The sequence below is a fragment of the Rhineura floridana genome, chromosome 22 (assembly GCF_030035675.1).
Source record: "Rhineura floridana isolate rRhiFlo1 chromosome 22, rRhiFlo1.hap2, whole genome shotgun sequence".
Taxonomy (NCBI): Eukaryota; Metazoa; Chordata; class Lepidosauria; order Squamata; family Rhineuridae; genus Rhineura; species Rhineura floridana.
Window position 1 is genome coordinate 20,044,340 of NC_084501.1, and position 24,238 is coordinate 20,068,577.

At 48.8% G+C, this 24,238-nt stretch overlaps 1 protein-coding gene across 6 annotated transcripts in view; it reads right to left on the reverse strand.

The window, feature by feature from the left end:
• Nucleotides 1-24,238, reverse strand: part of CCDC88B (coiled-coil domain containing 88B) — a 32,632-nt gene that overhangs the window by 4,906 nt on the left and 3,488 nt on the right. For 3 of the 6 annotated variants that reach the window (XM_061606164.1, XM_061606162.1, XM_061606165.1), the window contains exons 4-23: nucleotides 23,509-23,578; nucleotides 22,390-22,448; nucleotides 22,119-22,202; nucleotides 21,118-21,249; nucleotides 19,918-20,042; nucleotides 17,648-17,729; nucleotides 17,088-17,246; nucleotides 16,455-16,601; nucleotides 15,589-15,727; nucleotides 14,973-15,145; nucleotides 12,743-13,609; nucleotides 10,341-10,459; nucleotides 9,713-9,836; nucleotides 9,460-9,546; nucleotides 8,539-8,694; nucleotides 7,363-7,524; nucleotides 6,078-6,355; nucleotides 2,516-2,659; nucleotides 1,622-1,820; nucleotides 359-504 (exon numbers count right to left, since the gene is read on the reverse strand). In XM_061606164.1, the coding sequence (XP_061462148.1) occupies nucleotides 359-504; nucleotides 1,622-1,820; nucleotides 2,516-2,659; nucleotides 6,078-6,355; nucleotides 7,363-7,524; nucleotides 8,539-8,694; nucleotides 9,460-9,546; nucleotides 9,713-9,836; nucleotides 10,341-10,459; nucleotides 12,743-13,609; nucleotides 14,973-15,145; nucleotides 15,589-15,727; nucleotides 16,455-16,601; nucleotides 17,088-17,246; nucleotides 17,648-17,729; nucleotides 19,918-20,042; nucleotides 21,118-21,249; nucleotides 22,119-22,202; nucleotides 22,390-22,448; nucleotides 23,509-23,578 (3,452 nt within the window). Of the gene's footprint in view, nucleotides 1-358; nucleotides 505-1,621; nucleotides 1,821-2,515; nucleotides 2,660-6,077; nucleotides 6,356-7,362; nucleotides 7,525-8,538; nucleotides 8,695-9,459; nucleotides 9,547-9,712; nucleotides 9,837-10,340; nucleotides 10,460-12,742; nucleotides 13,610-14,972; nucleotides 15,146-15,588; nucleotides 15,728-16,454; nucleotides 16,602-17,087; nucleotides 17,247-17,647; nucleotides 17,730-19,917; nucleotides 20,043-21,117; nucleotides 21,250-22,118; nucleotides 22,203-22,389; nucleotides 22,449-23,508; nucleotides 23,579-24,238 lie in introns of those variants that run through there. The other 3 variants (XM_061606163.1, XM_061606167.1, XM_061606168.1) reach the window with 3 other exon arrangements.

Here is a 24,238-nt window from a genome sequence, read left to right on the forward strand (position 1 = left end):
GTGGCTGGGGAGAAATGGCATTACAGGCCAATCAGACCTCTGAGGCCTAATTTGGCCCGTGGGCCAGAGATTCCCTGTGCCCAAAGTACAGATTTAATGTATTCATCGATGGATCTGCTAAGATTTCTTGAGTGACATCCGTAGCTTTGCGTGTATTTCTGCTTATTTTGGGGATATGCATTAATTGACAGGTGTGCATTAGGACCGTAGGCAGGCTGAATTTGTCCCACAGATTTAATTTATTAATTAAACTAACCAACTAAGATTTCTTTCATCTAGTCATGTCCATAGCTTTATGGCTATTTCCACTGATTTTACAAGGCGTGCCTTAATTGCCCTGGGGGTCCTCATCACTCACAGGTACTGGCGTTGCTCTTCCTGGAAATGCTCCCGGCTCTCCATGCTGTGCTCCAGCAAGTGCCTGTTCTCCCTGCTGAGCGCCTGGATCTCTTGAAGAAGGTGCCGGTTCTCCTCCTCTTGGTTCCCTTTCAGCTGGCCTAGCAGCTACCAGGAGGCGGGAGGTGGGGAGACGAGAGACAGAGAGAGACAGAGAGAGTGCATCCCATAAATGGGTGGAACATAACACAAATGATGTGGAACACATCATGCACCAAACCCAAGTGTTAGCAACGCCACAAGCTGAATCTACACACCATGTCAGCACGGGGATTCTGCTGAAAAGGGCATCCCTGTGTCCAGGGCTCCCCTGCTCCCCTGTCGTGTGTGAGAATGCTCACCTCTGTTGCAATGTCATCACTCTGTGCATTTTCCCTGTCCCTGCAAAGGGCAGCCAATGGCCAACGTGGTGCAGGAATATGATGAACTGCAATGTGGAGTAAGTTGCTTCTATGCTTTTTGGGGGGGGGGGGGATGGAGAGAATGCGACAAGGGGAATCGGGGGCCCTTACCAGCAGCATCCCTGCATAGCGTGCAACACCTTGTTCCGGTCTCAGACTGAGCCTGAGCCAGGACCGTCTTTCTTTTCCCATGAGCTCTCTGACCCTGCTTCTGTCAGCCAGAACCTACCAAAGGGCATCCTCACATATGACCCTGACCTAATTTTTGTCTCATTCATTTAGTCTTGTTGAGGGCTGCAACGGCCAATCGGTTAGATGAGCTGATTTAAAACAAAAAACTTTGTCTAAAAAAAGTCCCCCTAATTTAATTTTTTTAAAATTAAGGTCAGCAGATTCAATTTTGGGTTTTTTTTAATGCAAGTACTTATAGAAAACTAGCAGACTTGTACCCAATATTCTGAAGCAATTCTGAAACCCCCCAAATCGGTGCAGTTTTGAAAGGTTTAGTCCGCCATCTTGACTCAAAATCGTGTCCAACTGTATCCAAACACAGTCATAGCCGCAAACCTGCCCTTTGATCTCAGAAACTGCCATGCAAAATTTAGTTATGATATTTTAAAAGGTGTCCAAATGCATAAAGAACAAACAACTTAAAAAAAACCCATACAGTAGACGTAGGCGACAAGCAGTGTCTTAGGAGAGGCATTCCATCCTGGAATGCCTCTTTGTAAGGAAGATGCCCTCTGCAACACACGCATGCTTCACTGAGAAGCTAAGAAAGAACAGCTGGGCCGCTCCAGGTGTCTATGAGGGGATGGGGTTACCTCGCACTGGGTGCTCAGGCGCCCAAGCGCCATGTCCAGCTGCCGGTTCTGCTCCGTCAGGGCGGTGCTCTCAGCCTCCAGCCTCGCCTGCTCCAGCTGCAGGCTCGTCACCCGGTTCCTCGTTCCTCGGAGCTCCCCCTGGAGGTCGTCCCATGCTCGTTCCGCCTGGGCCAGGGCCTGCTTCACCCTGGGGAGATGGCTGGGAGTGTCACAGAGTGTTTGCCTTGTACAGAGTAAGTCCTTGTCCATTTGGCCTAGCCCAGGTTGGGGAGCCTCAGGCCCAGAGCCAAATGTGCTCTCCATCTGGACCCTGGAGCTCACCCCAGGCCACTCCACACCCCACACCGGCCTTGCTTCATAACCTCCTTGAGTATGTCTGCCTGGCTGGGCTGTGCCCTTGAATTCTAATATTGCCTCTTGCTTGTCTGGATGGAGAGTGGAGAGCAGCGCACGGTGAGCATGTGGAGAAACTAGCCCACTGGACCAAGATAAAATGTACACCTGCTGCTGCTGCTGCTGCTGCTGCTGCTCGCACGCGGCCCATGGAAGCCTGCCCAAAAGGGAATGCTGTGTTCAGGATGAAAAGGAACCCCCACGCCAGCCTACCTGCCCCCCACCAGTGCTATCCTCTAACCCACATCCCTCTCTGCTCTCAGTGATTGGTAGTGCCCTAACACCAAGCCTATGTCCTTCATACTCCACAAGAGGGCGGCCAAACCGTGTGGGCAAAAACAGGTCACCTGACATTGTTGTGACATCAGGTAACTGACAGGTGGGTGGCCTGCCAGCCTCATCCAGTCACCCACTAAATAAATAAATAAATTACTGGCAGGTCAAAGGCCTGCCCAGCGTGGCAGCTCCCAGCTCCGCCCCCCCCAGACACACCCTCCTTACCGCTCATGCTCCTCCTTAAGGCTGCTGTGCTGCGCTACCAGTCCCTGGTGATCCCGCTCGGCTTCCTCCAAACTATCCTTTTGACCCTGCAGTTTTGCCTCCCGCTGTTCCAGGCCAGCTTTCTGCCCCAACAGTTCCCTGTGCCTGTGGGAGGACAGGATGAGAGGGGGCATTGGCTGGGTTTGACCAAAGCAGGTGTGCACCCATTGAGAAGGCATTGCCTTCCCCCAAAATTCAGATCACATGCAATTATATTCCTCAAAATTGCGATAGTTATTTCTGGTCAACTCGAGCTGCAGTTCAACAACATCTAGAGGGCCACATACTTGCACTCAGCATTGCTTGGGAATTCTAAGAAACCCCAAGGTCAGTGCAGTTTTGAAAGCTTCAGTTCACCATCTTGGTTCAACATGGCATCCAATCGTATCCAAACATAGTCAAAAACCTGCTCCTTGATCTTAGGACCGGTCGTGCAAAATTTGGCTAAAATCGGTGCACTTTTGGAAGGTGTTCAGTCCGCCATCTTGATTCCCCCCATTTCTGTTATAAGGGAATTTGGCAAATTCAGGGAGGATAATGCTATCACTAGAAGCTAAAATGATGAAACTGAGATTATTATACTATGGGCACATCATGAGAAGACATGATTCACTAGAAAATACAATAATGCTGGGAGAAACAGAAGGGAGTAGAAAAAGAGTAAGGCCAAACAAGCGATGGGTTGATTCCATAAAGGAAGCCACAGACCTGACCTTACAAGATCTGAACAGGGTGGTTCATGACAGATGTTATCAGAGGTCACTGATTCACAGGGTCGCCATAAGTCATAGTCAACTTGAAGGCACATGACAACAAAAAATGCTATCAATGGCTACTACTCACGAAGCCGTAGTACTATGCAGTGTGGCCAGTGTTTTAGAGCAGGGAGGGGGATCTCAGACTCAGGGGACCAATGTGGCCCTCCAGACCTCTCTGTCTGGCCCTCAGGACTCTCTCCAGGCCACACCTCCTCTCCTGCCCTGCTCCATCCCCTCGTGTACGTTTCCCTGGCTGGAATTGTATCCTTGAGCTGTGATAAATTTACACGGTTGGAATGGAGCCTGCAGTATAAAGAAAAGAGCCACATAGTCATTCAACCGCTTTTGGCCCACCAATAGCATGTGGCCCCTTGGGGTACGCGGTCCTTGGGCTGAAAAATGTTCCTCGTCCCTGATTTAGAGGGTAGGAATTTGAAGGAAAAAATGTTAAGTGAAATAATAAATTTGAAACTTCAAGTGTAGAATGCATCAGCCTTTTCCAACTGGTGCCCTCCAGATGTTTTGGACTACACCTCCCATCAGCCTCAGCCCGCACAGCCATTTTGGACCACAACTCCCATCAGCCCCAGCTAGCATAGCTGTTTTGGAGCACATCTCCCGTCAAATCCAAGTCCTCCTTGGATCCCCAAGAGTTAAATAACTTTTGCCCAGTCTCTAATTTACCATTCTTGGGCAAGGTGATTGAACGAGTGGTGGCCAAACAGTTACAGACACACTTGGATGAAGCAGATTATCTGGACCCATTCCAATCGGGTTTCAGGACTGGACATGGAACTGAAACAGCCTTGGTCGCCCTGGTGGATGATATGAGGAGGGCGTTGGATAGGGGAGAATATACCTTCCTTGTCCTCCTGGATCTCTCAGCGGCTTTCAATACCGTCGACCACGGTATCCTTTTAGACCGCCTGGAGGGACTGGGAATAGGAGGCACTGTTTTACGGTGGCTCCGTTCCTATCTTTCAGACAGGCACCAACGGGTGGCATTGGGAGATGAGGTCTCAGACCCTTGGCCTCTCAATTGTGGAGTGCCACAGGGTTCTATCCTCTCCCCCATGCTATTCAACATCTATGTAAAGCCGCTGGGGGCCATCATCAGGAGATTTGGGCTGCAGTGTCACCAATATGCGGATGATACTTAGCTCTATCTCTTGTTTAAGTCCTCACCAGAGTTGGCTGTGGATACCATGTCCAAGTGCCTGGAATCCGTAAGTGGATGGATGGGAAGGAATAGGCTGAAACTAAATCCCGACAAGACCGAGGTGTTGCTTATAGGAGATAAGAGAAGGTTGGGAGATATAGACCTGGTATTTAATGGGGTAAGATTACCCCTGAAGGACCAGGTCCGCAGCCTGGGGGTCGTTCTTGACTCCCAGCTCTCCATGGAGGCTCAAGTCTCGGCAGTGAGCCAGGCAGCCTGGTATCAACTCCATCTGATACGGAAGCTGCAACCCTACCTTCCTGCCCATCTTCTCCCACAGGTGATACATGCCCTGGTCTCCTCTCACTTAGTCTACTGTAATGAGCTCTACGTGGGGTTGCCCTTGAAAACGGTCCGGAAATTACAGCTGGTACAGAATGCGGCGGCACGTTTGATTAAGAACAGCCGTCGCCGTGATCATATCACTCCGGTGCTAGTGGATCTACACTGGTTACCAGTTGTTTACCGGGCCCAATTCAAGGTGCTGGTGTTGACCTTTAAAGCCCTATACGATTTCGGCCCAGTTTATCTGAAGGAGCGCCTCCAGCATCACCAATCATGCCACCTGACAAGATCAGCCACACAAGACCTTCTCTCAGTCCCACCAGTTAAAACAGCTAGACTGGTGCGGACCAGAGAGAGGGCATTTTCGATTGTGGCCCCCACCCTCTGGAATTCCCTTCCTTTCGATCTTTGCCATGCCCCATCCTTAATAGGTTTCCGCTGAGCCTTGAAGACCTGGCTGTTCAGGCAGGCCTACGGGAGCTCTGGGGTGGGTTAGCTTTTAATGTTGTTGATTAAATATGAGAATGGTGGCTAGTTTAATTATTGAGTGTGTTTTGTATTGATTTTATATTGTATTTTATCCTGTTGGTGTACGTCACCTAGAGTGGCCGTTAATTCGGCCAGATAGGCGACTCAAAAATAAATTTTTATTTTATTTATTTTATTATTATAAATCAAATTTTGGGCTACAACAAGCCTTTTAAATTGAGGCCTTATCCCAGTCTGCGTCTGTGTTGGAATTGCTTTTTAATATGTTTTTAAACCTTTAAAAAAAAACAATACGTTTTTAACCTTTTTTTAAAGATGTCTTGAAAGCTTTTTAAAAAATGTTTTTAAAGATGTTTTGTTTTAATGTATTTTAAGATCTGTTTTTGTTATGTTTTAAAGTGTTTTTAGTGCTTTTGTTTGCCGCTCTGGGCTCCTGCTGGGAGGAAGGGCGGGATACAAATCAAATAATTAATAATAATAACTGTTTGGGACTGGAACCCCCATAAGCACGGTGCGCTGCCTCAGCTGATGGGTGTAGCAGTCCAAAGCATCCAGAGGTCATCAGAGTGGCAAAGGCAGGAATATCTCTTTCCTCTAAAGCCTAAATGGACCAGATGAGAGGCAAAGTTAGGGAAGATGAGATGGAAGGAGAGGAGCAATCACACTGGCTGCCCGCCAGGCTGCCAGGACTACCACCATCCAGCCTCCCCGCACCTGGCAACAACGCTCTCCGTCCTACTGCCTGCCTAGAGATTCCCTGCCTCCATGTTACCTGGCCTGCACTTCACGGTGCTCCTGCTCTAGGCCGCGCAGCGCCCCCTTGAGGCTGACGTGTTTCCCCAGCAGCCCCTCCAGGTCAGCTCCCTGCCGCTCGTGCAGGACTGTCAGGCGGTCGTGATCCCGCAGGAGGGCATCGTAGCGCCCCCGCCACTCCTCCCGCTCCTGCTGGACGCCCCGAACTTCTGCCTCCAGGACGGACAGCCTCTGCCGCAGCTCCAGGAGCTGAGATTCCAGCAGTGCTTGCTGGGAACGCAGCGATGTGGCCTCCGCCTGTCAGGATTGCCGGGGATGAGAGGGAGGAGGACACACTGTAAGCTCCTACAGGCAGGGATCTGCCTTTTTCTTTGAAACAGGGTTCCCACACGGTGGTTCATGGCATGCCCACATTAAATATTCGTGTTGGTTTTTAGTTCTATTTTTATTGCTTCTTATATTGTATTTTGTTGTGTTACAATTTGAATTCTGTTGACTGTAAATAAAATGCAATAAAAAAGCAATAAAAATCATACACGAAGGATCTAGCACAGTGCATCACAATGGCTCATGAAGTGAGTCCGCCAAGACCGTCAGCAGTTTTCAAGTGGGGGGGGTAGGGAGGAGTTTGGGAACCACTGCTTCAGAAGAACGGCTTTATTTCTAATGCAGAAATTTATGCAGATTTAATCGATTCGTTGACAATAGCTCATACAATCCTATCCATGCCTCCTCAGAAGTAAATTCCACTTAAATATGTACAGCAAGGATAGGAACTCTTTTTGACCAAGGGGGGCAGTTTTTTAATCTCCCCACTCCCACCTGTCAATCCTCTGGCATCGTGATGACATCAGGTGACAGAGAGGTGGGCGACGGTGCAGGGTGGAGTCTGATTTGCTAGCACATTCCCTACAGGAAACACCCAGCAGGATTGAACTCTCTGCTCAGCAGCTGATAAGCAGAGGGTCCAATCCTGCTCTCTGCAGGCGGCTGCTTCGTCAGCGTGTTCCCTACAGGGAATGTGCTGGAGAAGCACCACCAAGCAAGATTTAATCCCACCATCCCCCACTCATCAGCTGACTTTACCAAATGGCCTCGTGGGCCAAACTAGATCCACTGATGGGCCAAAGCTGACCCATGGGCACGAGGTTCCCCACTCCTGGTTTATTAGGAGAAATTTGCATTAAAATGCTGGCAAATTCTCATGAGGATTTAATTTTTAAAAATCACAGATTGCTGCAGAAATGTGAAGAACTTAACAGAACTAAAGTGGGCAGATCCATCCGTATAGCCCAGGCGCTTACCTGCAATGTGCTGTTCTGAGCCTGCCATCTCCCGCTTTCCTCCTTTGCGTCAGCACTCTGGGCCTGCAGGCCCAGCAAAGCCACCTGCAGGCTGCCTACTTGCGACTCCAGCTGGCCGAGATGCCCCGTTAGTGCTGATTTCTCAGCCTGCAGAACGGCATTCTGTAAATCCAACACCCAGTTGAAATTGGTGCAGCGTAGGAAAGTTGGAAGACCTTCCTACCTGGCACTGAAGTGATCTCTTCAAAGATATGGGATTAAATCTAGACCAACTGGTGCAGGCCAAGTCAGTTGCACTTCATTCCCAATGAATTCAATGGGAGTTAAGTAATGATGTAAGTTGTTTATTGATTTCACTGGGGCCTACGCTAACTTGGTCTAGATCCAATCCATACAGTCAAATGATATTTTCTTCTAGTCACAGTTGATGCAGCTATCCGGAGAGACTAGGATGTGCCCCAAAGCTTAATGCAAATCTGGTACCTCACATTATTTATTTATTTGTGCTTATTTAGAAAGGTTTATAAACCATTTAATCAGAAAGCTGTCTAAGCGGCACACATAATACAATTATAAATAAAACAAAGTTGAAATCCAAAATTTAAATTCAACGAGGCTGGATGTTCAGGCAAATTGAGGGCACACCCCAGAATCTTCTCAATTGGGGGGAGGGACACCCTCATTCCACCAGATCTAGAGGACCTAAAAAAAGACTCATAGATTTGGATTAAATGGCTCCTCTTTGAGCAGCAATGCTTACACATTAGATGTGAAAAGCTCCTTCAGCAGTCATTCACAATCTCTCCAGGACCATCAATAATATCTCACTGTTGAATCACCCAACAAATCACAACAGTTCCCTTTAAAGTGTATTGGAGTCAGCTGAACAGCAGTAATGTAAAGTGACTGATCCTTTAGATATCAGCAGGTAAACAGTTTGCTTTACTGGATTCCACTATTCAGGAAAGCTCTGCTTTAAAAAGGATTAGCAAAGAAAGGCTACCTTTTACGGGGGGGGGGCTAAATGACTGGGAAATTGGGGTGTATGGGGATAATAACATGGGCATTTGCCCAAATACATCTGGCCTGGGATGGCGGAGGGAAGAGAAAAACAGTGTCACTAAGTGAAGATATCAGTCCCACGTCTCCCTATGTTTTTATTCCCCATGCGCTCACCCTGCGTTCCACTTCAATGATTCTCGCACTCAGGGCCTCGCTTCTTGTATTAACCTGGAAGGGCAACAAGTCAGGTTCCTGTTCACTCTGTCCCTCCGTGCCCTGGGTCACAGGCGGCTCCTCCGATAACAGTGGAACAGCAAGGCTGCTGTTTGCCTGAGGGGAAAAACAAAAGCTAAGTTTTGGAGAACATCCAATTTCTGCAGTGCCTGGGGAGAGTGGTGTAGCTCAGGCCTGGCTGGTACCCACACACAGCATTCAGAAGCAGCCCAGGCCTTGCCACTCTGCCAACACCTGCTCTGGGAGACCGCCTACACTTGTCATTTTAATTTCCCACAAAGATGCTATGTCAAGGGCATTGTGGGAAGTTCAAGTGGCTGCTCCACGCTGCCCAGCAGTCCAAGATAGCAAAATGCCCTTTATTGGGTACCTCTCCATAGGGTGGGGGTGTGGAACATTTTTCAGTCTAAGAGCCACATTCCCCTCTGGGCAACCTTCCGAGGGCCACATGCCAGTGGTGGGCAGGGCCACAAGCAAAACTGGGCGAAGCAAGACACATGAATTTTACCTTTGTGAGGTAGGCCAGTTTCCTCACACATTCAACACCCCCCTCTGCAAGAGGCATGATCAGAGCTCAATAACATATTAGGCAAAACCATTAAAGGAAGGTGCAAAGTAGGGCTGATGGGGAAAATGGCCTGGGGAGAGTCCTGGGGCCCACATGGAAAGGCCTGGAGAGTCGCATTTGGCTCCTGAGCCTGAGGTTCCTCACTCCTACCCTAGGGGCTTCCCAAACCTAGAACCAGCCTTGCCTTGGCAACATGTGGAACAGCCATGCAGCTCACTGAGTGGCCTTGGGCCAGTCACTGCCTCTCAGCCTCAGAGGGAGGCAATGGTAAACCCCCTCTGAATACTGCTTACCATGAAAACCCTGTTCATAGGGTTGCCATAAGTCGGGATCAACTTGAAGGCAGTCCATCCATCCATCCATCCATCCATCCATCCATCCTGCATGAGAAATATTTTGGGGATGCATTCACAGGTAGCCTTCCCCACTTCCCTCACTTCTAACCTCAGGACTCTGCCACCTCATCCTGTTGCTCTTGTAGGCCAGGCCCATGGGCACAAGCCGGGAACTGTTCTGATGGAAGGACACTTTTGCAGGGTCTCTCACCTGGCCATTGTTTGCGTGTTGCTGCTTGAAAGCGTGCAGTTCCTCAAGCTGCCTCCTGAGTGCGCTGTTCTCCCCCTCCAGCTCCAGCTCCTTCCCATTGGAATGTTCCTCTTGCTTTTCCTGGCTGTAGACATATCAGTGCCGGGAAGCCAGGAAACATACTTTACTCAAAGGCTGTCGCCCTGGTGCCCTCCAGCTGCTGTGAACTACAACTCTCATCAGCCCCTGCCAGCATGGCCAACAGCCAGGGACGATGGAATGTTTACATCTGGAGGGCACAACGTTGGACACCACTGTATAAATGCTAATTTAATGTGTTTGGATGACAAGATAACTCAGAGTCCGTCTCTTCGGGAATAATTGGCTGGGAGAATTAAATTCTGGCCCAGCCTGTAAAGACGTCTGGACAGTTAGGATGTGTACACACCATACATTTGAAGCACATGACTTCCCCAAAGAATCCTGGGACTTATAGTTTGCTAAGGGTGCTGGAAACTGTTGCTCTGTGAGAGGTAAACTATCGTTCCCAGGATTCTTTGGGGGAAGCAAAGTGCTTTAAATGTATGGTGTGTGTAGGCAGCCTTAGCAAGCCTGGGTTCAATTGCACCAGCATCGCTTGGCAACTTACCTGGGAGGCCTGCTCTGTGTCCCAACCTGGGGACTCTCTTCCTTCTTCAACAGCTGCTCCCTCAGCTGAGCCAAGATGGCTTCCCTCTCCTTCCCCTCCGCTTTCTCCTTCTGGAGCTCCTGGAACAATTAGGCATCTTGTGAGGATATTTTTTTGAGGGGGGGGGAGTCCTTTGTAGCTTCTTCTGCCTCCCCCTTTCATCACCCCTTATGGCGCATCAGTCCTCTCCTTTCCCCCCCCTGCCATCTCACGTCTCTGGTTCATATGCTTTACTATGTGGACATGTTGTGATTTATTATTATTGCTATTGTTACCATTGTGATTATATTATTTATTACAATTATTATTCTTTAAAAACTTTTAAATAATTATTCACCATAATTATTTAAACAGGATGGTCAATAAGTATTAAAAAGGTATTGGCCATACTTTTTAAATAATTATTGACAATAATTTTAAATGTTTTTAAATTATTATTATTATTATTAAATAACAGTAATACATTTAAGTAAGTAAAATAAATAAATAAAATTGTTTCTTAAAGTAATAAATCAAATAAAAAGTGGGTTGGGAGTAAGTATGGTTAGAATTGCAGCCTTAATGTTCAACAAAACCAAATCTTCCCTCTTTTGTAATGTAAGTTTATTAGATCTAGTCCTGCCCTCTGATCAGCTACTGAGGCAAACGCAGCGCATCACCCCAGACATTTAAAGTACATGGCTTCCCCACAAAGAATCCTCCGGGAGGAAGCTATTGTGCGCTTTATATGTATGGAGTGCCCAAATCCTTTTGCAAAACTCCCAGCAACTAGCAAGTGCTTAATGGTCCACCATAAACTAGTAGAAGGTAAACCACACCATATTCACACCATACATTTATTCCACTATTGTTCCATTTTAAACAGTCCTGGCTTCCCCCAAAGAATCCTGGGAATTGTAGTTTGTTAATAAGGGTGTTGAGCATTGTTAGGAGACCCCTCTTCCCCTCACATGACTATTGTTCCCAGAGTAGTTTAGTAATCAATCCCTCTTTCCAGGGAACTCTGAGAATTGCAGGTCTGTGAGGGGAATAGGAGTCTCAGTCTCCTAATAGCTCTCAGCACCCTTGACAAACTACACTTCCCAGGATTCTTTGGGGGAAGCCAGGACTGTTTAGAGCCGAATAATAATGGAATAAATTTATGGTGTGAATGTGGCCCCAATTTTCTTTCTTGCTCACCCCTTCTTTGTTTCCAAGGCCTCTGCCACTGTTCTTGTCCTGTAGTGCCCTCTGGTGGGAAAAGCCAAATAAAAAAAAAGTGTGCACAAGTGGATTATTTACTTGCCACTACAACTGCAGGGAAATTTGGAGCAACATGCCTGTGTGAGTGCACGTGGCAATCGGGTGACCTCTTACGAATCACTAAAGAAGAGGAGGACACAGATCTGTATACAGTTTGCATGTGCTAACTTCAAGGCCCATCTGCACTCTGCATTTAGTATCATATCACTTTAAACAGTCATGGCTTCTCCCAAAGAAATGTTGTTTTTTTAAGGGTGCTGAGAGTTGCCAGGAGACCCCTGTTCCCCTTACAGAGCGACCATTCCCACCAGAATCCCTCTTCCCAGGGAACTCTGAGAATTGTAGCTCCCTGACTTTCCCTGGAGCTGCCAGAAGGAGAGCTAAAAAGCACATGGAAAACACCGTAGATGGTGGTTTGGACCCCAGCCAGCGACAGCTCTGATTTGGAGGGGGCCCTTGGCCAAGAGACCTCTCACAGGCTCCCTCCTGTGGTCAGGGGTTTATCTGGCAGTGCTCATATCCACACCATATGTTTAAAGCACATTCTTTCCCTCTAAAGAATTCTAGGAAGTGCCCTTTGTGAAGGGTGCTGGTAATTGTAGCTCTGTGAGTGGTAAACTACAGTTCCCAAGATTCTTTGAGGGAAGCCATGTGCTTTCAATGTACGGTGTAGATGTGACCAGTGATGTGACAGAGGCAAGCACCTGAAGGTTTCCAGTGGAAGTCTGGAAGCCACCATTTTAATTTTCCCACAATGCCCCTGACCAAGTGTCATTCCAGGGCATTGTGGGATACTTAAATGGCAACCTGGTGCCATGGAGGGGAACATGGCTCCCTTCAAAGAATCCTGGGAACTGTAGTTTACTCTTCACCAAGCAACAATTCCCAGCATACTTAACAAACTACAATTCCCAGGATTCCTTGGGGGAAGCCCCGTGCATTAAAGGTGTTTTCAATGTATCTACGTGACCTTTGTTTAAGGAAGCTCTGGAGGAGAGACGTCACCGGGTGCCCTGCTGGCGCTGTGGGGCCACAGCGGCTGCCCAAGAATGCCAGTTGCCAACACCAGGCTGGATCCCAGCTCCTCCTTTAATACCTCAATAACCCAGTTTCTCTTTCACCTCCTCCAGGATGGCTGAAGCCTCACGCTTGGAGTCCAGCTGCTCTCTCAGGCTTGCACACTCCTGTTCCAGCTCCCTCAGACGCTGAGTGGCCTCCCGCAGGCTGCCCAGCTCTGTTGCCTGCTGACGGCTCTGGGCCTCGAGGTGGACAAGGTGCAGGCCCTGAGCCGCCAGCGCCTCCTCCTGCGCCTGAGTCTGGGCCTTCAGGCGCCGGTTGGCCTTCTCCAGCTGCCGCCGCTGGTCCTCCGCTTGGCTGAGCATCTCTCCTAGGGCCCCCTTCTCGACTTCCATCTGAGGCAGAGTCACCTTCTGCTGCTCCAGGCTGCGCTGCAGGCCCTCCATCTCCCGCCGGGCCTCGCACAAGTCCTCCTCCAGCCGCCGGGCCTTCTGGGCCAGCTGGGCCCCTTGCAGCCGCTCGCCTTGGAGGCTCTGCCGGGCCTCCCCCAGCTCCAACTCAGCCAGGGTGGCTGCGGCCTGCAAGGCCTGGGATCCGGCCCGCAAGGCTGCCTGCTCTCGCTCCAGGGCCTGGACCTCCTCCACCAGACGCTCAGTCTCCAAGCGCCACCGCTCATGCTCTCCCTCTCGCTCCTCCAGGGTGTTGGCGTGAGCCTCCTGCAGGCTCCTTAGCCTGTCTTCAAGGCCCATTGCACCGCGGGACTCTGCTTCCTGCTGATGTTCGGCCTCCCTCAACAGGGTCCGAGCCTCTGACAAGGCCGCCTCAGTCTCTTGCCTCAGGCCCTGGCTCGCTCTCCTTTCTGGAGCCAACGCCTTACCCTCTCGCTGCTTCTGGGCTTCTGGAAAACAGTCTGTAAGGTCTGCAGCCTGCTTTCCTGCCTCTGGCTCCACCCGGCTTTGCCGTGATTCCAGCTTGATGGGGCACAAAAGACAGAACCCGTTAGCGCAGGGAGTTGCCAAACCTTTTGGGACTGGTGGGCAGACTTGGGATTTCGAGGAAGGACCGTGAGTGCCTGTCACAAAATGGCTGCCGTGAGGGTGTGGCATAACACAAAATGGTTGCTGCTGGGGTGTGCAGAAGAGGCAAGTGACAACTGAGCAGAAAGAGCAAACAGTCCTTCATGCATTGTGGATTTTTGAGGTGATTGCAGGCATACTGGCACCTGTGTGGCAGTTATGTTGGCAACATCTGTGTTAGTGTGTCACCTGGAAAATGTCCCTTCCTCCATACCCGCTCCTTCATTCCCCACAGGCACCTTATCCTGTCCTTAAGGAACAACTCTTTCCATACGCCTCTCCCTCATGTCTGAAGACCCATCAGAGGAGGCCCTGTTTTGTGTGCCCCTGTTATCAGAGGCTCAGATGATGGGCAGGGCCTTTTCTGCTGTGGCATCCTCTCTGTTTGTCAAAGGAAGCCAATTACTGCTGATGGCTCCAACCTCTCAGGGAACAACATTGTCAGGATGTTTGCTGTCCAGTTTATCTCATAGAAGGAAAAGTCGTTAACCTGTCTGAGACTGAATCTCAGACTCCCTGGGGTAGATGTGGTGAACCTTTGGCCCTCCAGATGTTGCTGAACTACAACTCCCATATTCCCTGGCCATTGGCCATGCTTGCTGGGACTGACAGGAGCTCTAGGGCAGCGGTGGTGAACCTGGTGTCCTCCAGATGTTACAGGACCACAACCCTCATTTCCCCTGGCCAAGCTGACTGGGGCAGATGAAATAAACAAATGACTTGGGGTTTCTCCAGGCTTGCTGATACTTCCCCTCTGGTGCATGTATAGTGGGTTTTTTTGGCTACATAAAGGTTCACTGCAAAAGAGGACACACACTGCCATAATGTTCTCTTTTGCGAGTGAGTTGGAGTGCTCGATCCACATACAAGTCACATCCACACCATACACTTATTCCACTATTATTCCATTTCAAACAGTCATGGCTTCCCCCAAGGAATCCTGGGAAGTGTAGTTTGTGAAGGGTGCTGAGAGTTGTTAGGAGACTCCCTATTCTCCTCACAGAGCTACAATTCCCAGAGTTCTCTGGGTAGACGGATTGACTGTTAAACCACTGTAGCAATTGTAGCTCTGTGAGGGGAACAGAGGTCTCCTAACAGCTCTCAGCACCCTTCACAAACTAAGTTCCCTAGATTCTTGGGGGGAAGTCATGACTGTTTAAAGCGGAATAATAGTGGAATAAATGTATGGCATGACTGTGGCTACAGCATACTGGGCCCTCAAAAGCCTGCCCTTCACTCCACGCTGCTCCCTCCACACCTCTTCATCAAGCACGGCATTCTTTGATTCTGCTTCCAAATCTCTGGACTTGCTGGGGTCCTCCAGGGCTTCCTCTAGCTGCCTGCGCAGATCCTGGTTCTCCCGCTCCAGGGCCAGCAACCGACCTGCCTCCTTCACCTCACAGCTTAACAAAACAGGCCCTTCAAAAGGTTCTGGAGAAGCAGATGAGGGGGAAAATACTCTTATATCTGGGGCTACATACAAACCATACATAGCTTCGGCTATGGGGTGGTATACAAATGTAATAAATAAATTAATAAATACATTTAAAGCACATCCTCCTACCCTCCAAAGATTCCTGGGACTGTAGTTTGTTAAGGGTACTGGGAATTGTAGCTCTCTGAGGGGTAAACTACAGGCCCCAGGATTATTTGGGACAGGCATGGGGAACATTTGGCCCTATAGATATTGCTGAACTACAACTCCCACCAGTCCCAGTAAGCACGGCCAAGGACCAGGGGTGGTGTAGTTCTGCAACATCTGCAGGGTCAAAGGTTCCCCACACCTGATATGGGACACGTGCTTTAAAGTTACAGTGTGTACGATGATTCTGCGAAAGGTGCCGGGGGTTGGGGGCAGAGCAAGCGACACTCACCATCTGGGGCCCAGTCACGTTCTATCTCTTCTGCTCGGAGTGCGTTGAGGGACTCCCCTAAACTTCGCCTCAGCTGACTCTTGAGAGCCAAGTTCTCCCTCAGAAGCTCCTCAGTCTGGTGGTAGAGCTGGTCCTGTTCCTGCATATAGAGCCTACGCTTAAATTTCATTGTTTTTTTTTATTTCCTTGGGTTGTATTCAACCAACCCACTCAGAGTAGACCCACTGAAATGAATGAACCTAAGTTACTCATGTCTATAAACTTCAATGGGTCTAACGCTGAGAGGGAGTGTCATTGAATACCACCCATTATTGTTAAATGGCATTCTGGTCAATACAATTCTGGTCGCCTCACCTTGAAGGTGGCATGCATATTATGCTTTACAAGACATGGCCTCCCCAAAGAATCCTGGGAACTGTAGTTTTCCTCTCACAGTGCTACAGTTCCCTGCACCCTTAAACTACAGTTCCCAGGATTCTTTGGGGGAAGCCATATCCTTTAAATATGTGTTAAATAAATAAGGTTGTATTCCTCAGAGTAGGCCCATTGAAATGAATGAACCTAAGTTGGCCATGTCCATTGATTTCAGTAGGTCTACTCTGAGTTGAACTTTGTTGGCTAGAACCCATAATGTATACAGCCAGAAAGAATATTGTAGAGTTGGAAAAAGTCCAGAAAAGGGTAACTATAAAATTATGCATAGTGTAAAGAGCAAGCGGATAGAGAAAAGTTACTTCTCCCTCTCTCACCATAACGCTAGAACTCGGGGACATCTAAGGAGGCTGGTGGTGGATTGGCACATGGAGCCACAGTGTGGGGCAGACAGGGCTTTGCAGCAGGGGCAAGTCTTGGTTTGGGTCTCTCACCTCTTGGGTCTGGCTCAAGCAGCTTTGCAGACGCAGCCTCTCCTTTTCCAGCTGGTTGAGGTGCTTCCCCTGGGTGCGAGCAGCCTCCAGCTTCCCCTCCAGCATGGCCTTTGTCTCCAGCAAGGCCTGGGAAAACTCACGTTCTTCCTGCCAATGCAAAACAGCCCATAAATTATCTGGGAAATGACTCCAGGTTTAAGGAGCCCTTTCCTACCCTGTGTCAGTGCTTCCCCCAGTGGGTAGACTTAAAGCACCAGACAGACAGACTTAAACCTCCCTGGGTAGACTTACCCAGCAATCGCGAGCTGCTGTAGTGCTCCAGGCAGCTCTCAGCGAGGGTCTGGGAGCTGCCATTTAAGTTTCCCACAATGCCCTTGACATAGCATCACTCCAGGGAACTCTTTCTCAGCCGCAGGGCCACATTCCCTTGCCGCTAGTTTCTATTCTACACACCCCTCTCTTTCCTTCATCCACATAAGCAAGAAGAATGTGGCCCCCGGAAGGTTTGCCAGAAGGAAGTGTGGCCCTCATGCTGGAAAAAAGCTTCCCCGCTTCTGATTTTCTGGCTGACAGAACACCTTCTTTTCTCTGTTTTACAGATGGCAAAAAACAGTGGCCAGTTGTCAACCTTACCCTCAGTTGGGCACGGCACTGCTCCAAAGCAGGCAGCCGCTCTCTCAGGGCAGTCAGTTCTGCCTGAAGCCGTTCCATCCGCAAGGTTTTCTCCTTCAAGGCATCCAGCTCATCCTGGTACTGCCCAGTCAGGCGGGCCTTGCCCACCAGCTCCCGGTTCTGGAGAAGGCAGGGGAACGAGTTAGGGATGAGTCAGAAAAAAGTGGCTTCAGGTGGTAAGGAAAGTGCTGCAGTTTGTTAAGGGTGCCTGGAACTGCAGCTCTACGATGGGTAAACTACGGTTCCCAGTATTCTATGGAAGATTAAATACAGTGTGTAGACACGCTAAGCAGTCATAGCGAATGGCGTATTAGACTGAGAGGATACCCACACCAGACATTTAAAGCACATGGCTCCCTCCAAAGAGTCCTGGGAACTGTATTGTTTTAAGGGTGCTGGGAATTGTAGCTCTGTGATGGGCAAACTACAGCTCCCGGATTCATTGGGGGAAACTATATGCTTGAAGCATGCTTTAAATACATGGGGTATATGGCCTTCCTGTGCATGTTTTTGAGCAGTACCTCTTGCCGCAACTTCTGAAGCTGCCTCTCCAAATTCTTTAGTTCGTCTTCTTGATCTAGCAGTTCCTCCATTTTCTCTTCCCTGCAGGCCGGGCCGGGCCGGAGGAGGAAACAGTAGAATTTCATTTTATTTACTCCCTTTTATTTATTTTTTTAAGAGAGCATTTTTATTTTGCAAACACAAACAGAAAAACCATAAAAGCAGCCACGCCAGATTTTTTTCAGGCTTTTCCAGCCAGCTTTTCCTACCTGGAGATGCCCAGGACTGAGCCTGCAACTGTCTGCATGCAGACGCCCACGTGCCATGCCCTTCCCCTAACTGCAGAGGACAGCCCCTCCAGTAAGCGGGGCCTTCTTCCCAAATCTCCCCCTCCAGCCATCCTCAGTCTAGGACAGCCTCCTTATTAAAGTCATTTGTAGCCATTCAGTGTTGTCGGCAAGTGGCGATGTCAGCTAATTCTGTTGGAAATGGAAAGAGAAATTGCCACAATTTGCATGTTTGCCCGTTCCGTTCCTACCTCCAGAGAGTAGCACTGGAGGATTGTGTTTCCGCCCCACGGTTTATGAAGCCGTTGGGAGCCGTCATCAGGAGTTTTGGGGCAAAGGGTCATCAGTACGCTGATATGTGGCTCTATTTCTCCATAAGATCTGAGTCAGGAGAGGCTGAGCACGGTCTGGAATGTTCTCTGGATGCAGTTGTGGAATGGAGGAGGGCTAATAAACTAAGCCTGAACCCAGGGAAGACAGAGGCACTGTGGGCGGGTGGTTCCAGCGTCTGGAAGACTGGCCATTGCCTGTTCTGGATGGGGTTACGCTCCCTCTGAAAGAACAGGTGTGTAGTTTGGGGGATAGGGACTGGGAAGGATTTTGCTTCAGTTTGCATTTAAAGCCAAATCTACCAAATCTGCACTTTCCAAAACAATATGAGAATCGAGACACAGCCGTCCTTCAAAACTCGCACTTACCAGAAGTTTGTGATGCAGTTCTCTGACCATCCAAAGTTTACAAAAATACATATATTAGGGGAAGTGTGCATAAAAATTGGATATATTAGTCAAAATCACATACATATATTATATTAGAAGAAATTGCTGGCAAAAATGTGTGCATTTGTCAAAAAGGCTGACAAAAATGTGTTTATTAGGAGAAATTCACACAAAAATGATGGAGAGTTTTCATGAGGATTTTTAAAAAAATCAGAAACATGGAGAAATTAATTTAAGATTGGAAAAACGGGCAATGGAGAGACACAAAACTGGCAGATCCTTCCATCCCTACTCCTGGATCCATCCTTGGCACCCGAGGCTCAGGTAACCTCAGTGGCTAGAGTGCCTTTAACCAGTAACGGCTGGTGCACCAACTATGGCCATTGCTGGACAGGGACAGCCTGGCTGCAATGAGGTTTGCCCTGGCAACCTCAAGACTCGAGTCTTGCAATGCGCTCTATGCGGGGCCATCCTTGGACCTGGTCTGGAGCCTCCAGCTGGTGCAAAAAGCTGCCCAGCCGATGCACAGAAATAGCAATCAACAACAACAACAACGGTTCAGAATCTACATCCAGTATTGCATTCCAACAAAGCTTTACAGGAGACAAAAGAACAGAATCAGTGTGGCGTAGTGGTTAGAGTGTTGGACTAGGACCTGGGAGACCAGGGTTCAAATCCCCACACAGCCATAAAGCTCACTGGGTGACCTTGGGCCAGTCACTGCCTCTCAGCCTCAGAGGAAGGCGATGGGAAACCCCCTCTGAATACCGCTTACCATGGAAACCTTATTCGAAGGGCAGCCATCAGTCGGGATTTTTTCCCTTGCACTGTGGTTCCCAAGCTTGGGAATCCTGTTAAGAAGGGATTTTGACAGGTGGACGGGCCAGCACACCTGTCAATCATGCGGCATCATAACAACATCTGATGAGTGGGTTGCTCCAGCCACCTATCAGAGTTGGCCCACAGGGAGGGTCACAGCCAAAAAGCTCCACACCTCAGTTTTAAACAAACAAGTTGTGGGTTTTTAAAAAAAAAAATAAAAAAATTTATTGGAATTCTTGTAAATCAGTGTTTATCGTTGTGATCATCTTATGCAAACTGCTTTGTGAGGTCCCGCCTGAAAAGCGGCATTTAAATATCTCAAAATAAAATAAAGAAACAAATAAAGAAACAAAAGTGCTGTCGAAACCGTTGCAGAGAGTCAAGGGGGACATTCAGTCCAAAATCCCACACATGCCCCCCCCAGGCCCCATTTTTTTAGGTGCCTGCCCCACCCCCACTCACAGCTCATGCTGCAGACGCCGCACCTGGGCCCGAGATTCAGCAAGCTGCACCCCAAGATGCTGACGACAGCTCTCCGGTGGGGGGACTGGGGGCAGTTCCCGTCCTTCCTGCAGCTCCCACAGTTTCTGTAGAGGGAGAAGGATTAAAGATGGAAGCTAAGGGAGTGAAGCAGAAGGGGCGAACCTCATATTTACGGGAGGGAATGCGGCTCTCCTGGCCCTAGGGATTCTCCCCAAGCCACACCCCGCACCGGCCCCACTTCACACCCTTCCTGAGTGTCTTGGCCTGGCTGGAATGGGCCCTTGTATTCTGATCATGCCTCTTGCTTGGGTGGATGCAGTAGGGTGTGTGAGCATGTGCAGAAAGCTGCACAAAGGTAAAATTTACATCAGTGGCTCCACCCACTTTTAACTCTGGCTCCGCCCACCACTGGTATGTGGCCCCCAGAAGGTTGTCCAGAAAGGAATGTGGCTCTTGAGCTGAAAAATATCTCTACCCTCTACTGTTACAGAGAATAGAGGTAGTAATGGGGGATCGGAAGCAGAGGAATTTCATAAGGAGCACGCCCCCCAATACAGGGATGTTCCAACACCCCCTCCCTGAATTTTCATTGGTAAACCTGCTCCAGTCTTCAGATGTGCTGACCAATGAGCAAAAAGGCACTGGGATGACTGACAAGCCCTTGGACGCTGACTAAAACTATTTTATGATTCACATAATTTCAAATCCACAGTGCTTGCAGGTAAGTTTTGATCTTTTGCATCAACACACCACTGGAGGTTGGTGCATCAGTCTGCCCTCAGCCAGCCCCCCCGCCTGCCTGCCTTCTTACTTACATCCAGTCCAGGGGGTGGCCCTGCCTGTCAGCTTCCTAGTCATCAGTCTCAATGCTGCCCTTGTAGAACTCAGCAGGGAGGAGGAGGACAGGGACAAAATTAGGATTTGTTGGCGCTGCCTGTCATTGGCTCTGGTGCTATCTACCGATGGGCTCTCTGCCTTCCGCCCCACCAGTCTCAGTGGACACCAGCCACCAATGCAACAGGTGTTACCTTCCCCTTCCCCACTCCACAATCCCAGGCTACAGCTTTGCCATCGGGTAACACAGAGACAGATCCCAGGGGATCTCTGTTGTTGGGGAAAGTCCATGCTTTGAGGAGAGAGCAGGAATTAGAACCACACACAGCCCACTGTATCCTCCACCTCCAAGCCTGCGTCTCGCTCATGCACCAGCTCACGAGTGCGGGACACCATGTTCCAGAGGAGCTCTTCCATCTCGGAGGGTCCTAGTTGCTTCCACTGCAACCTCAGCACATTTTTGGGCTCTTGGGTCACCTGGGAAGGAGCAGGTATGTGTGTTAGAACATGCCCCAGTGAGGTACCAAGAGCTGCCTCAGGAGCTACACAAAATGCTTATCTGAATTTAATGTGCAGACCTTTTTTAAAAAAAAATGCCAATTACATCAGCTTGGGTGTGGTTGAGGAGGTGATAAAAGTTAATGGGATTAGAGCTGGCATGGAGAGGAAGCGTAATATTTTCCACCCCTGCTGAGGCCCTGAGGAAGATCCTACTTCTGAAGCTGGTATCTACCCTACAAAGAGCGCTAGGAAGGGTAGTTTCTAGAGATCCTACAGGGGGAGCTGCACCCTTAAGAACAGTGGGGGGGATCTTTGTTCAGCCCAAGGGCCACATTCCCTTCTGGGCCACCTAAGGAGGGCCACATTCAAGTGGCAGGCTGAATCAGGGGCAAAAGTGGGCAGAGCAACATATTTAAATCTTACATTTGTCGAGTAGACCTGTGTCTCTACACACATTCACACACCCCTCTCCGTCCCCTGTCCAGAGAAGCAAGAAGCATGTCAGCACATGCAGAAACTAGCCTACTGTACAAAAGTAAAATTGGTTGCTCCGCCCACTTTTGTCTCTGGCTCCACCCACTGTTAGTGTGTGGCCCTTGAAAGGGAAATGTGGCCCTCAGCTGAAAAAGGTTCCCACCCCTGTTCTTAAGGCACTACGCTTTTTTTAAAAAAAAGAAAACAAGTTCTGTCAAACACAGCACTTGCCTCACCAGCTTCCCTTATCCCAGCATCCCTTTAACTCCACCAGGAGATTTGCCCTATTCATGTGAGGTCTGAAGTGCAAAGCATGATGGGACAGGGAAAATGACACTCCCTACCACTGCCACCCCCCAACCCGTCCTTACTTCCTGGATAGCAGAAGCCAAGGCAGCCTGGGTCCCAATGTCCAGTGTCTGGATAAGGCCAATTATCTCGTCCCGCCGTTCACACTGTTGGAAGTTCAAGGAGGGTTATCAGCTTCTCTTATACATTTGAAGCATATTTAAATCCCTGGGAACTGTAGTTTGTTAAGGGTACTGGGAATTGTAGCTCTGTGAGGGGCAAACTACAGTTCCTAGGAGTCAAGAGAGTGAAACAGCCAAAATTGCCATCGTTCCCCCTCAGTCCCAAAATTACCTGGACAGCACTCCCCAGCAAGAGCAGCATCAGCTTCTTCATCTCCCCAACAGCCTGTGCTGGATCATAGCATTGTGGAAATGAGAAGAAACTGTTAATGTGAGATTTGGAGCCAAAGGAATCCTATCGTTGACCCTCCACCCTGTTTCTAGACTTACCACACCTTGGCACCTGAAGAGGTTGCAAAAATTCAACAGGTGCAGCCTTATCCACAATGGCCAGAAAAAGCTTTACCCATGGAATAGCTGCACATCACACCACTGTTAAAGGCACGGGAGCCAGGAAAAATAAAATGCAGCGACCTTGCCCTGTCTTTGAAAGCAATGGGTCCTGTCCTTTGCCTACATCGGACTCAGCGGAGCTGTGAATGTTGGTCTGCACAATTAAATGGAGCGCAGCAGTCTTCAATCCCCCTCCCCTTATTAACTGTCAGCAGAGGTCTTAAAATCTGACATAATGAAGGGGAGGTATACTTAGAAATACAATACACTTTCGTTGTTGAAGAGAATTTCTGAATGCCAGTTGCTGGGAATCACAAGTGGTGAAAGTCCAGTTGTGCTCCGGACCTGCTTTTGGGCTTCCCATAATGGGCACCTGGTTGGCCACTGCGAGAACAGGAAGCTGGACTAGATGGACCATTGGCTTGATCCAGCTGTGCTCTTCTTATGTTCTGGCAACCCGCCTCTTCAAGAGGTCCCACAGCCATTGTTCTTCTGGGAAGGGGAAATGGTTCTGGGCAGCCCAAGATGGTGCTTAAATTCCTAAAATGTTGGGTGCTTAGAACTAAAACTGTCTGGAAGTCACATCCTGGGTTGGCAACAGTAGTCCCTGGTGTGTGCGTGTGCATAAAATGGCCTGGTGACAAGAAAAGGTACTCTGCACATGTTCAGTAGCAGTCGTTTAAATTATTCGTCTGCAGGGGTCAAGGCTCCAGAGCTAAGCTCAACACAAATTAAACCCCAGATGGGTTGTGGCTTGGGAGGATTTTTCTCTCCAGCTTTCAAGGAGCAATTCTAACGGTTTGCTTGAGCCACAATTGGTATGAAGGACTGGAAGGAAAGTTTGTGTCCATCTGCCTTGCTGCCTTTAGCATCTCAGTTTTTCTACCAATAGGCCTACCTGTGAGAGGATCTCGGGCCAGAAGATATACATTAGGAGGCGATGAAAGAATCAGTTGTTGCGAATCGTTCTGGTAAAAGGAGAGGGATGGGGAGATAGTAATAGTTAATTGGGTAATGTGCACTTCTTCAACATATTAATAGTCAGTTCACATAGTCAACAGCTGTTTATTTTTTCTCATGACATATATGCAGTTAAACATTTGCACAGGATTGCTACCTGTTGGGGCACCCACTCAGAGTAGACCCACTGAAATTAATGGACGTGACTAAGGTCTCTCTTGCACAACAAGTAAATCAGTATCATACAGCTTCAGTCACACCTTCCCCCAAAGAATTGTTGAGGGTGCTGATCGTAGTTAGAAGACCCCTGTTCCTCTCACACAGCTATAATTCCCAGAGTTCCCTGGGAAGGATTGACCATTAAACCATTCTGAGAAATCTGGAGGCATCCTTAAGAACAGAAAAGCAACATGAAATGCCTAACTCCAACCACATATAACTAATTCCAGTGCCACCTAGTGACTAAACTATATCATGACACTATCCACACTAATTATTATTATTACAAAATTTAACAATAACAATGTTTCTGTTTCAACAAGCCTTCTAAAATCTTTATCCCATTGGTATCTATCTTGTATTTGAATTGATTTTATGTATATGCTGCTGTCGTTTTAAACTGTTTTTAGATTTATATATATTTTTAATTGGTTTTATATTCCTCCCAA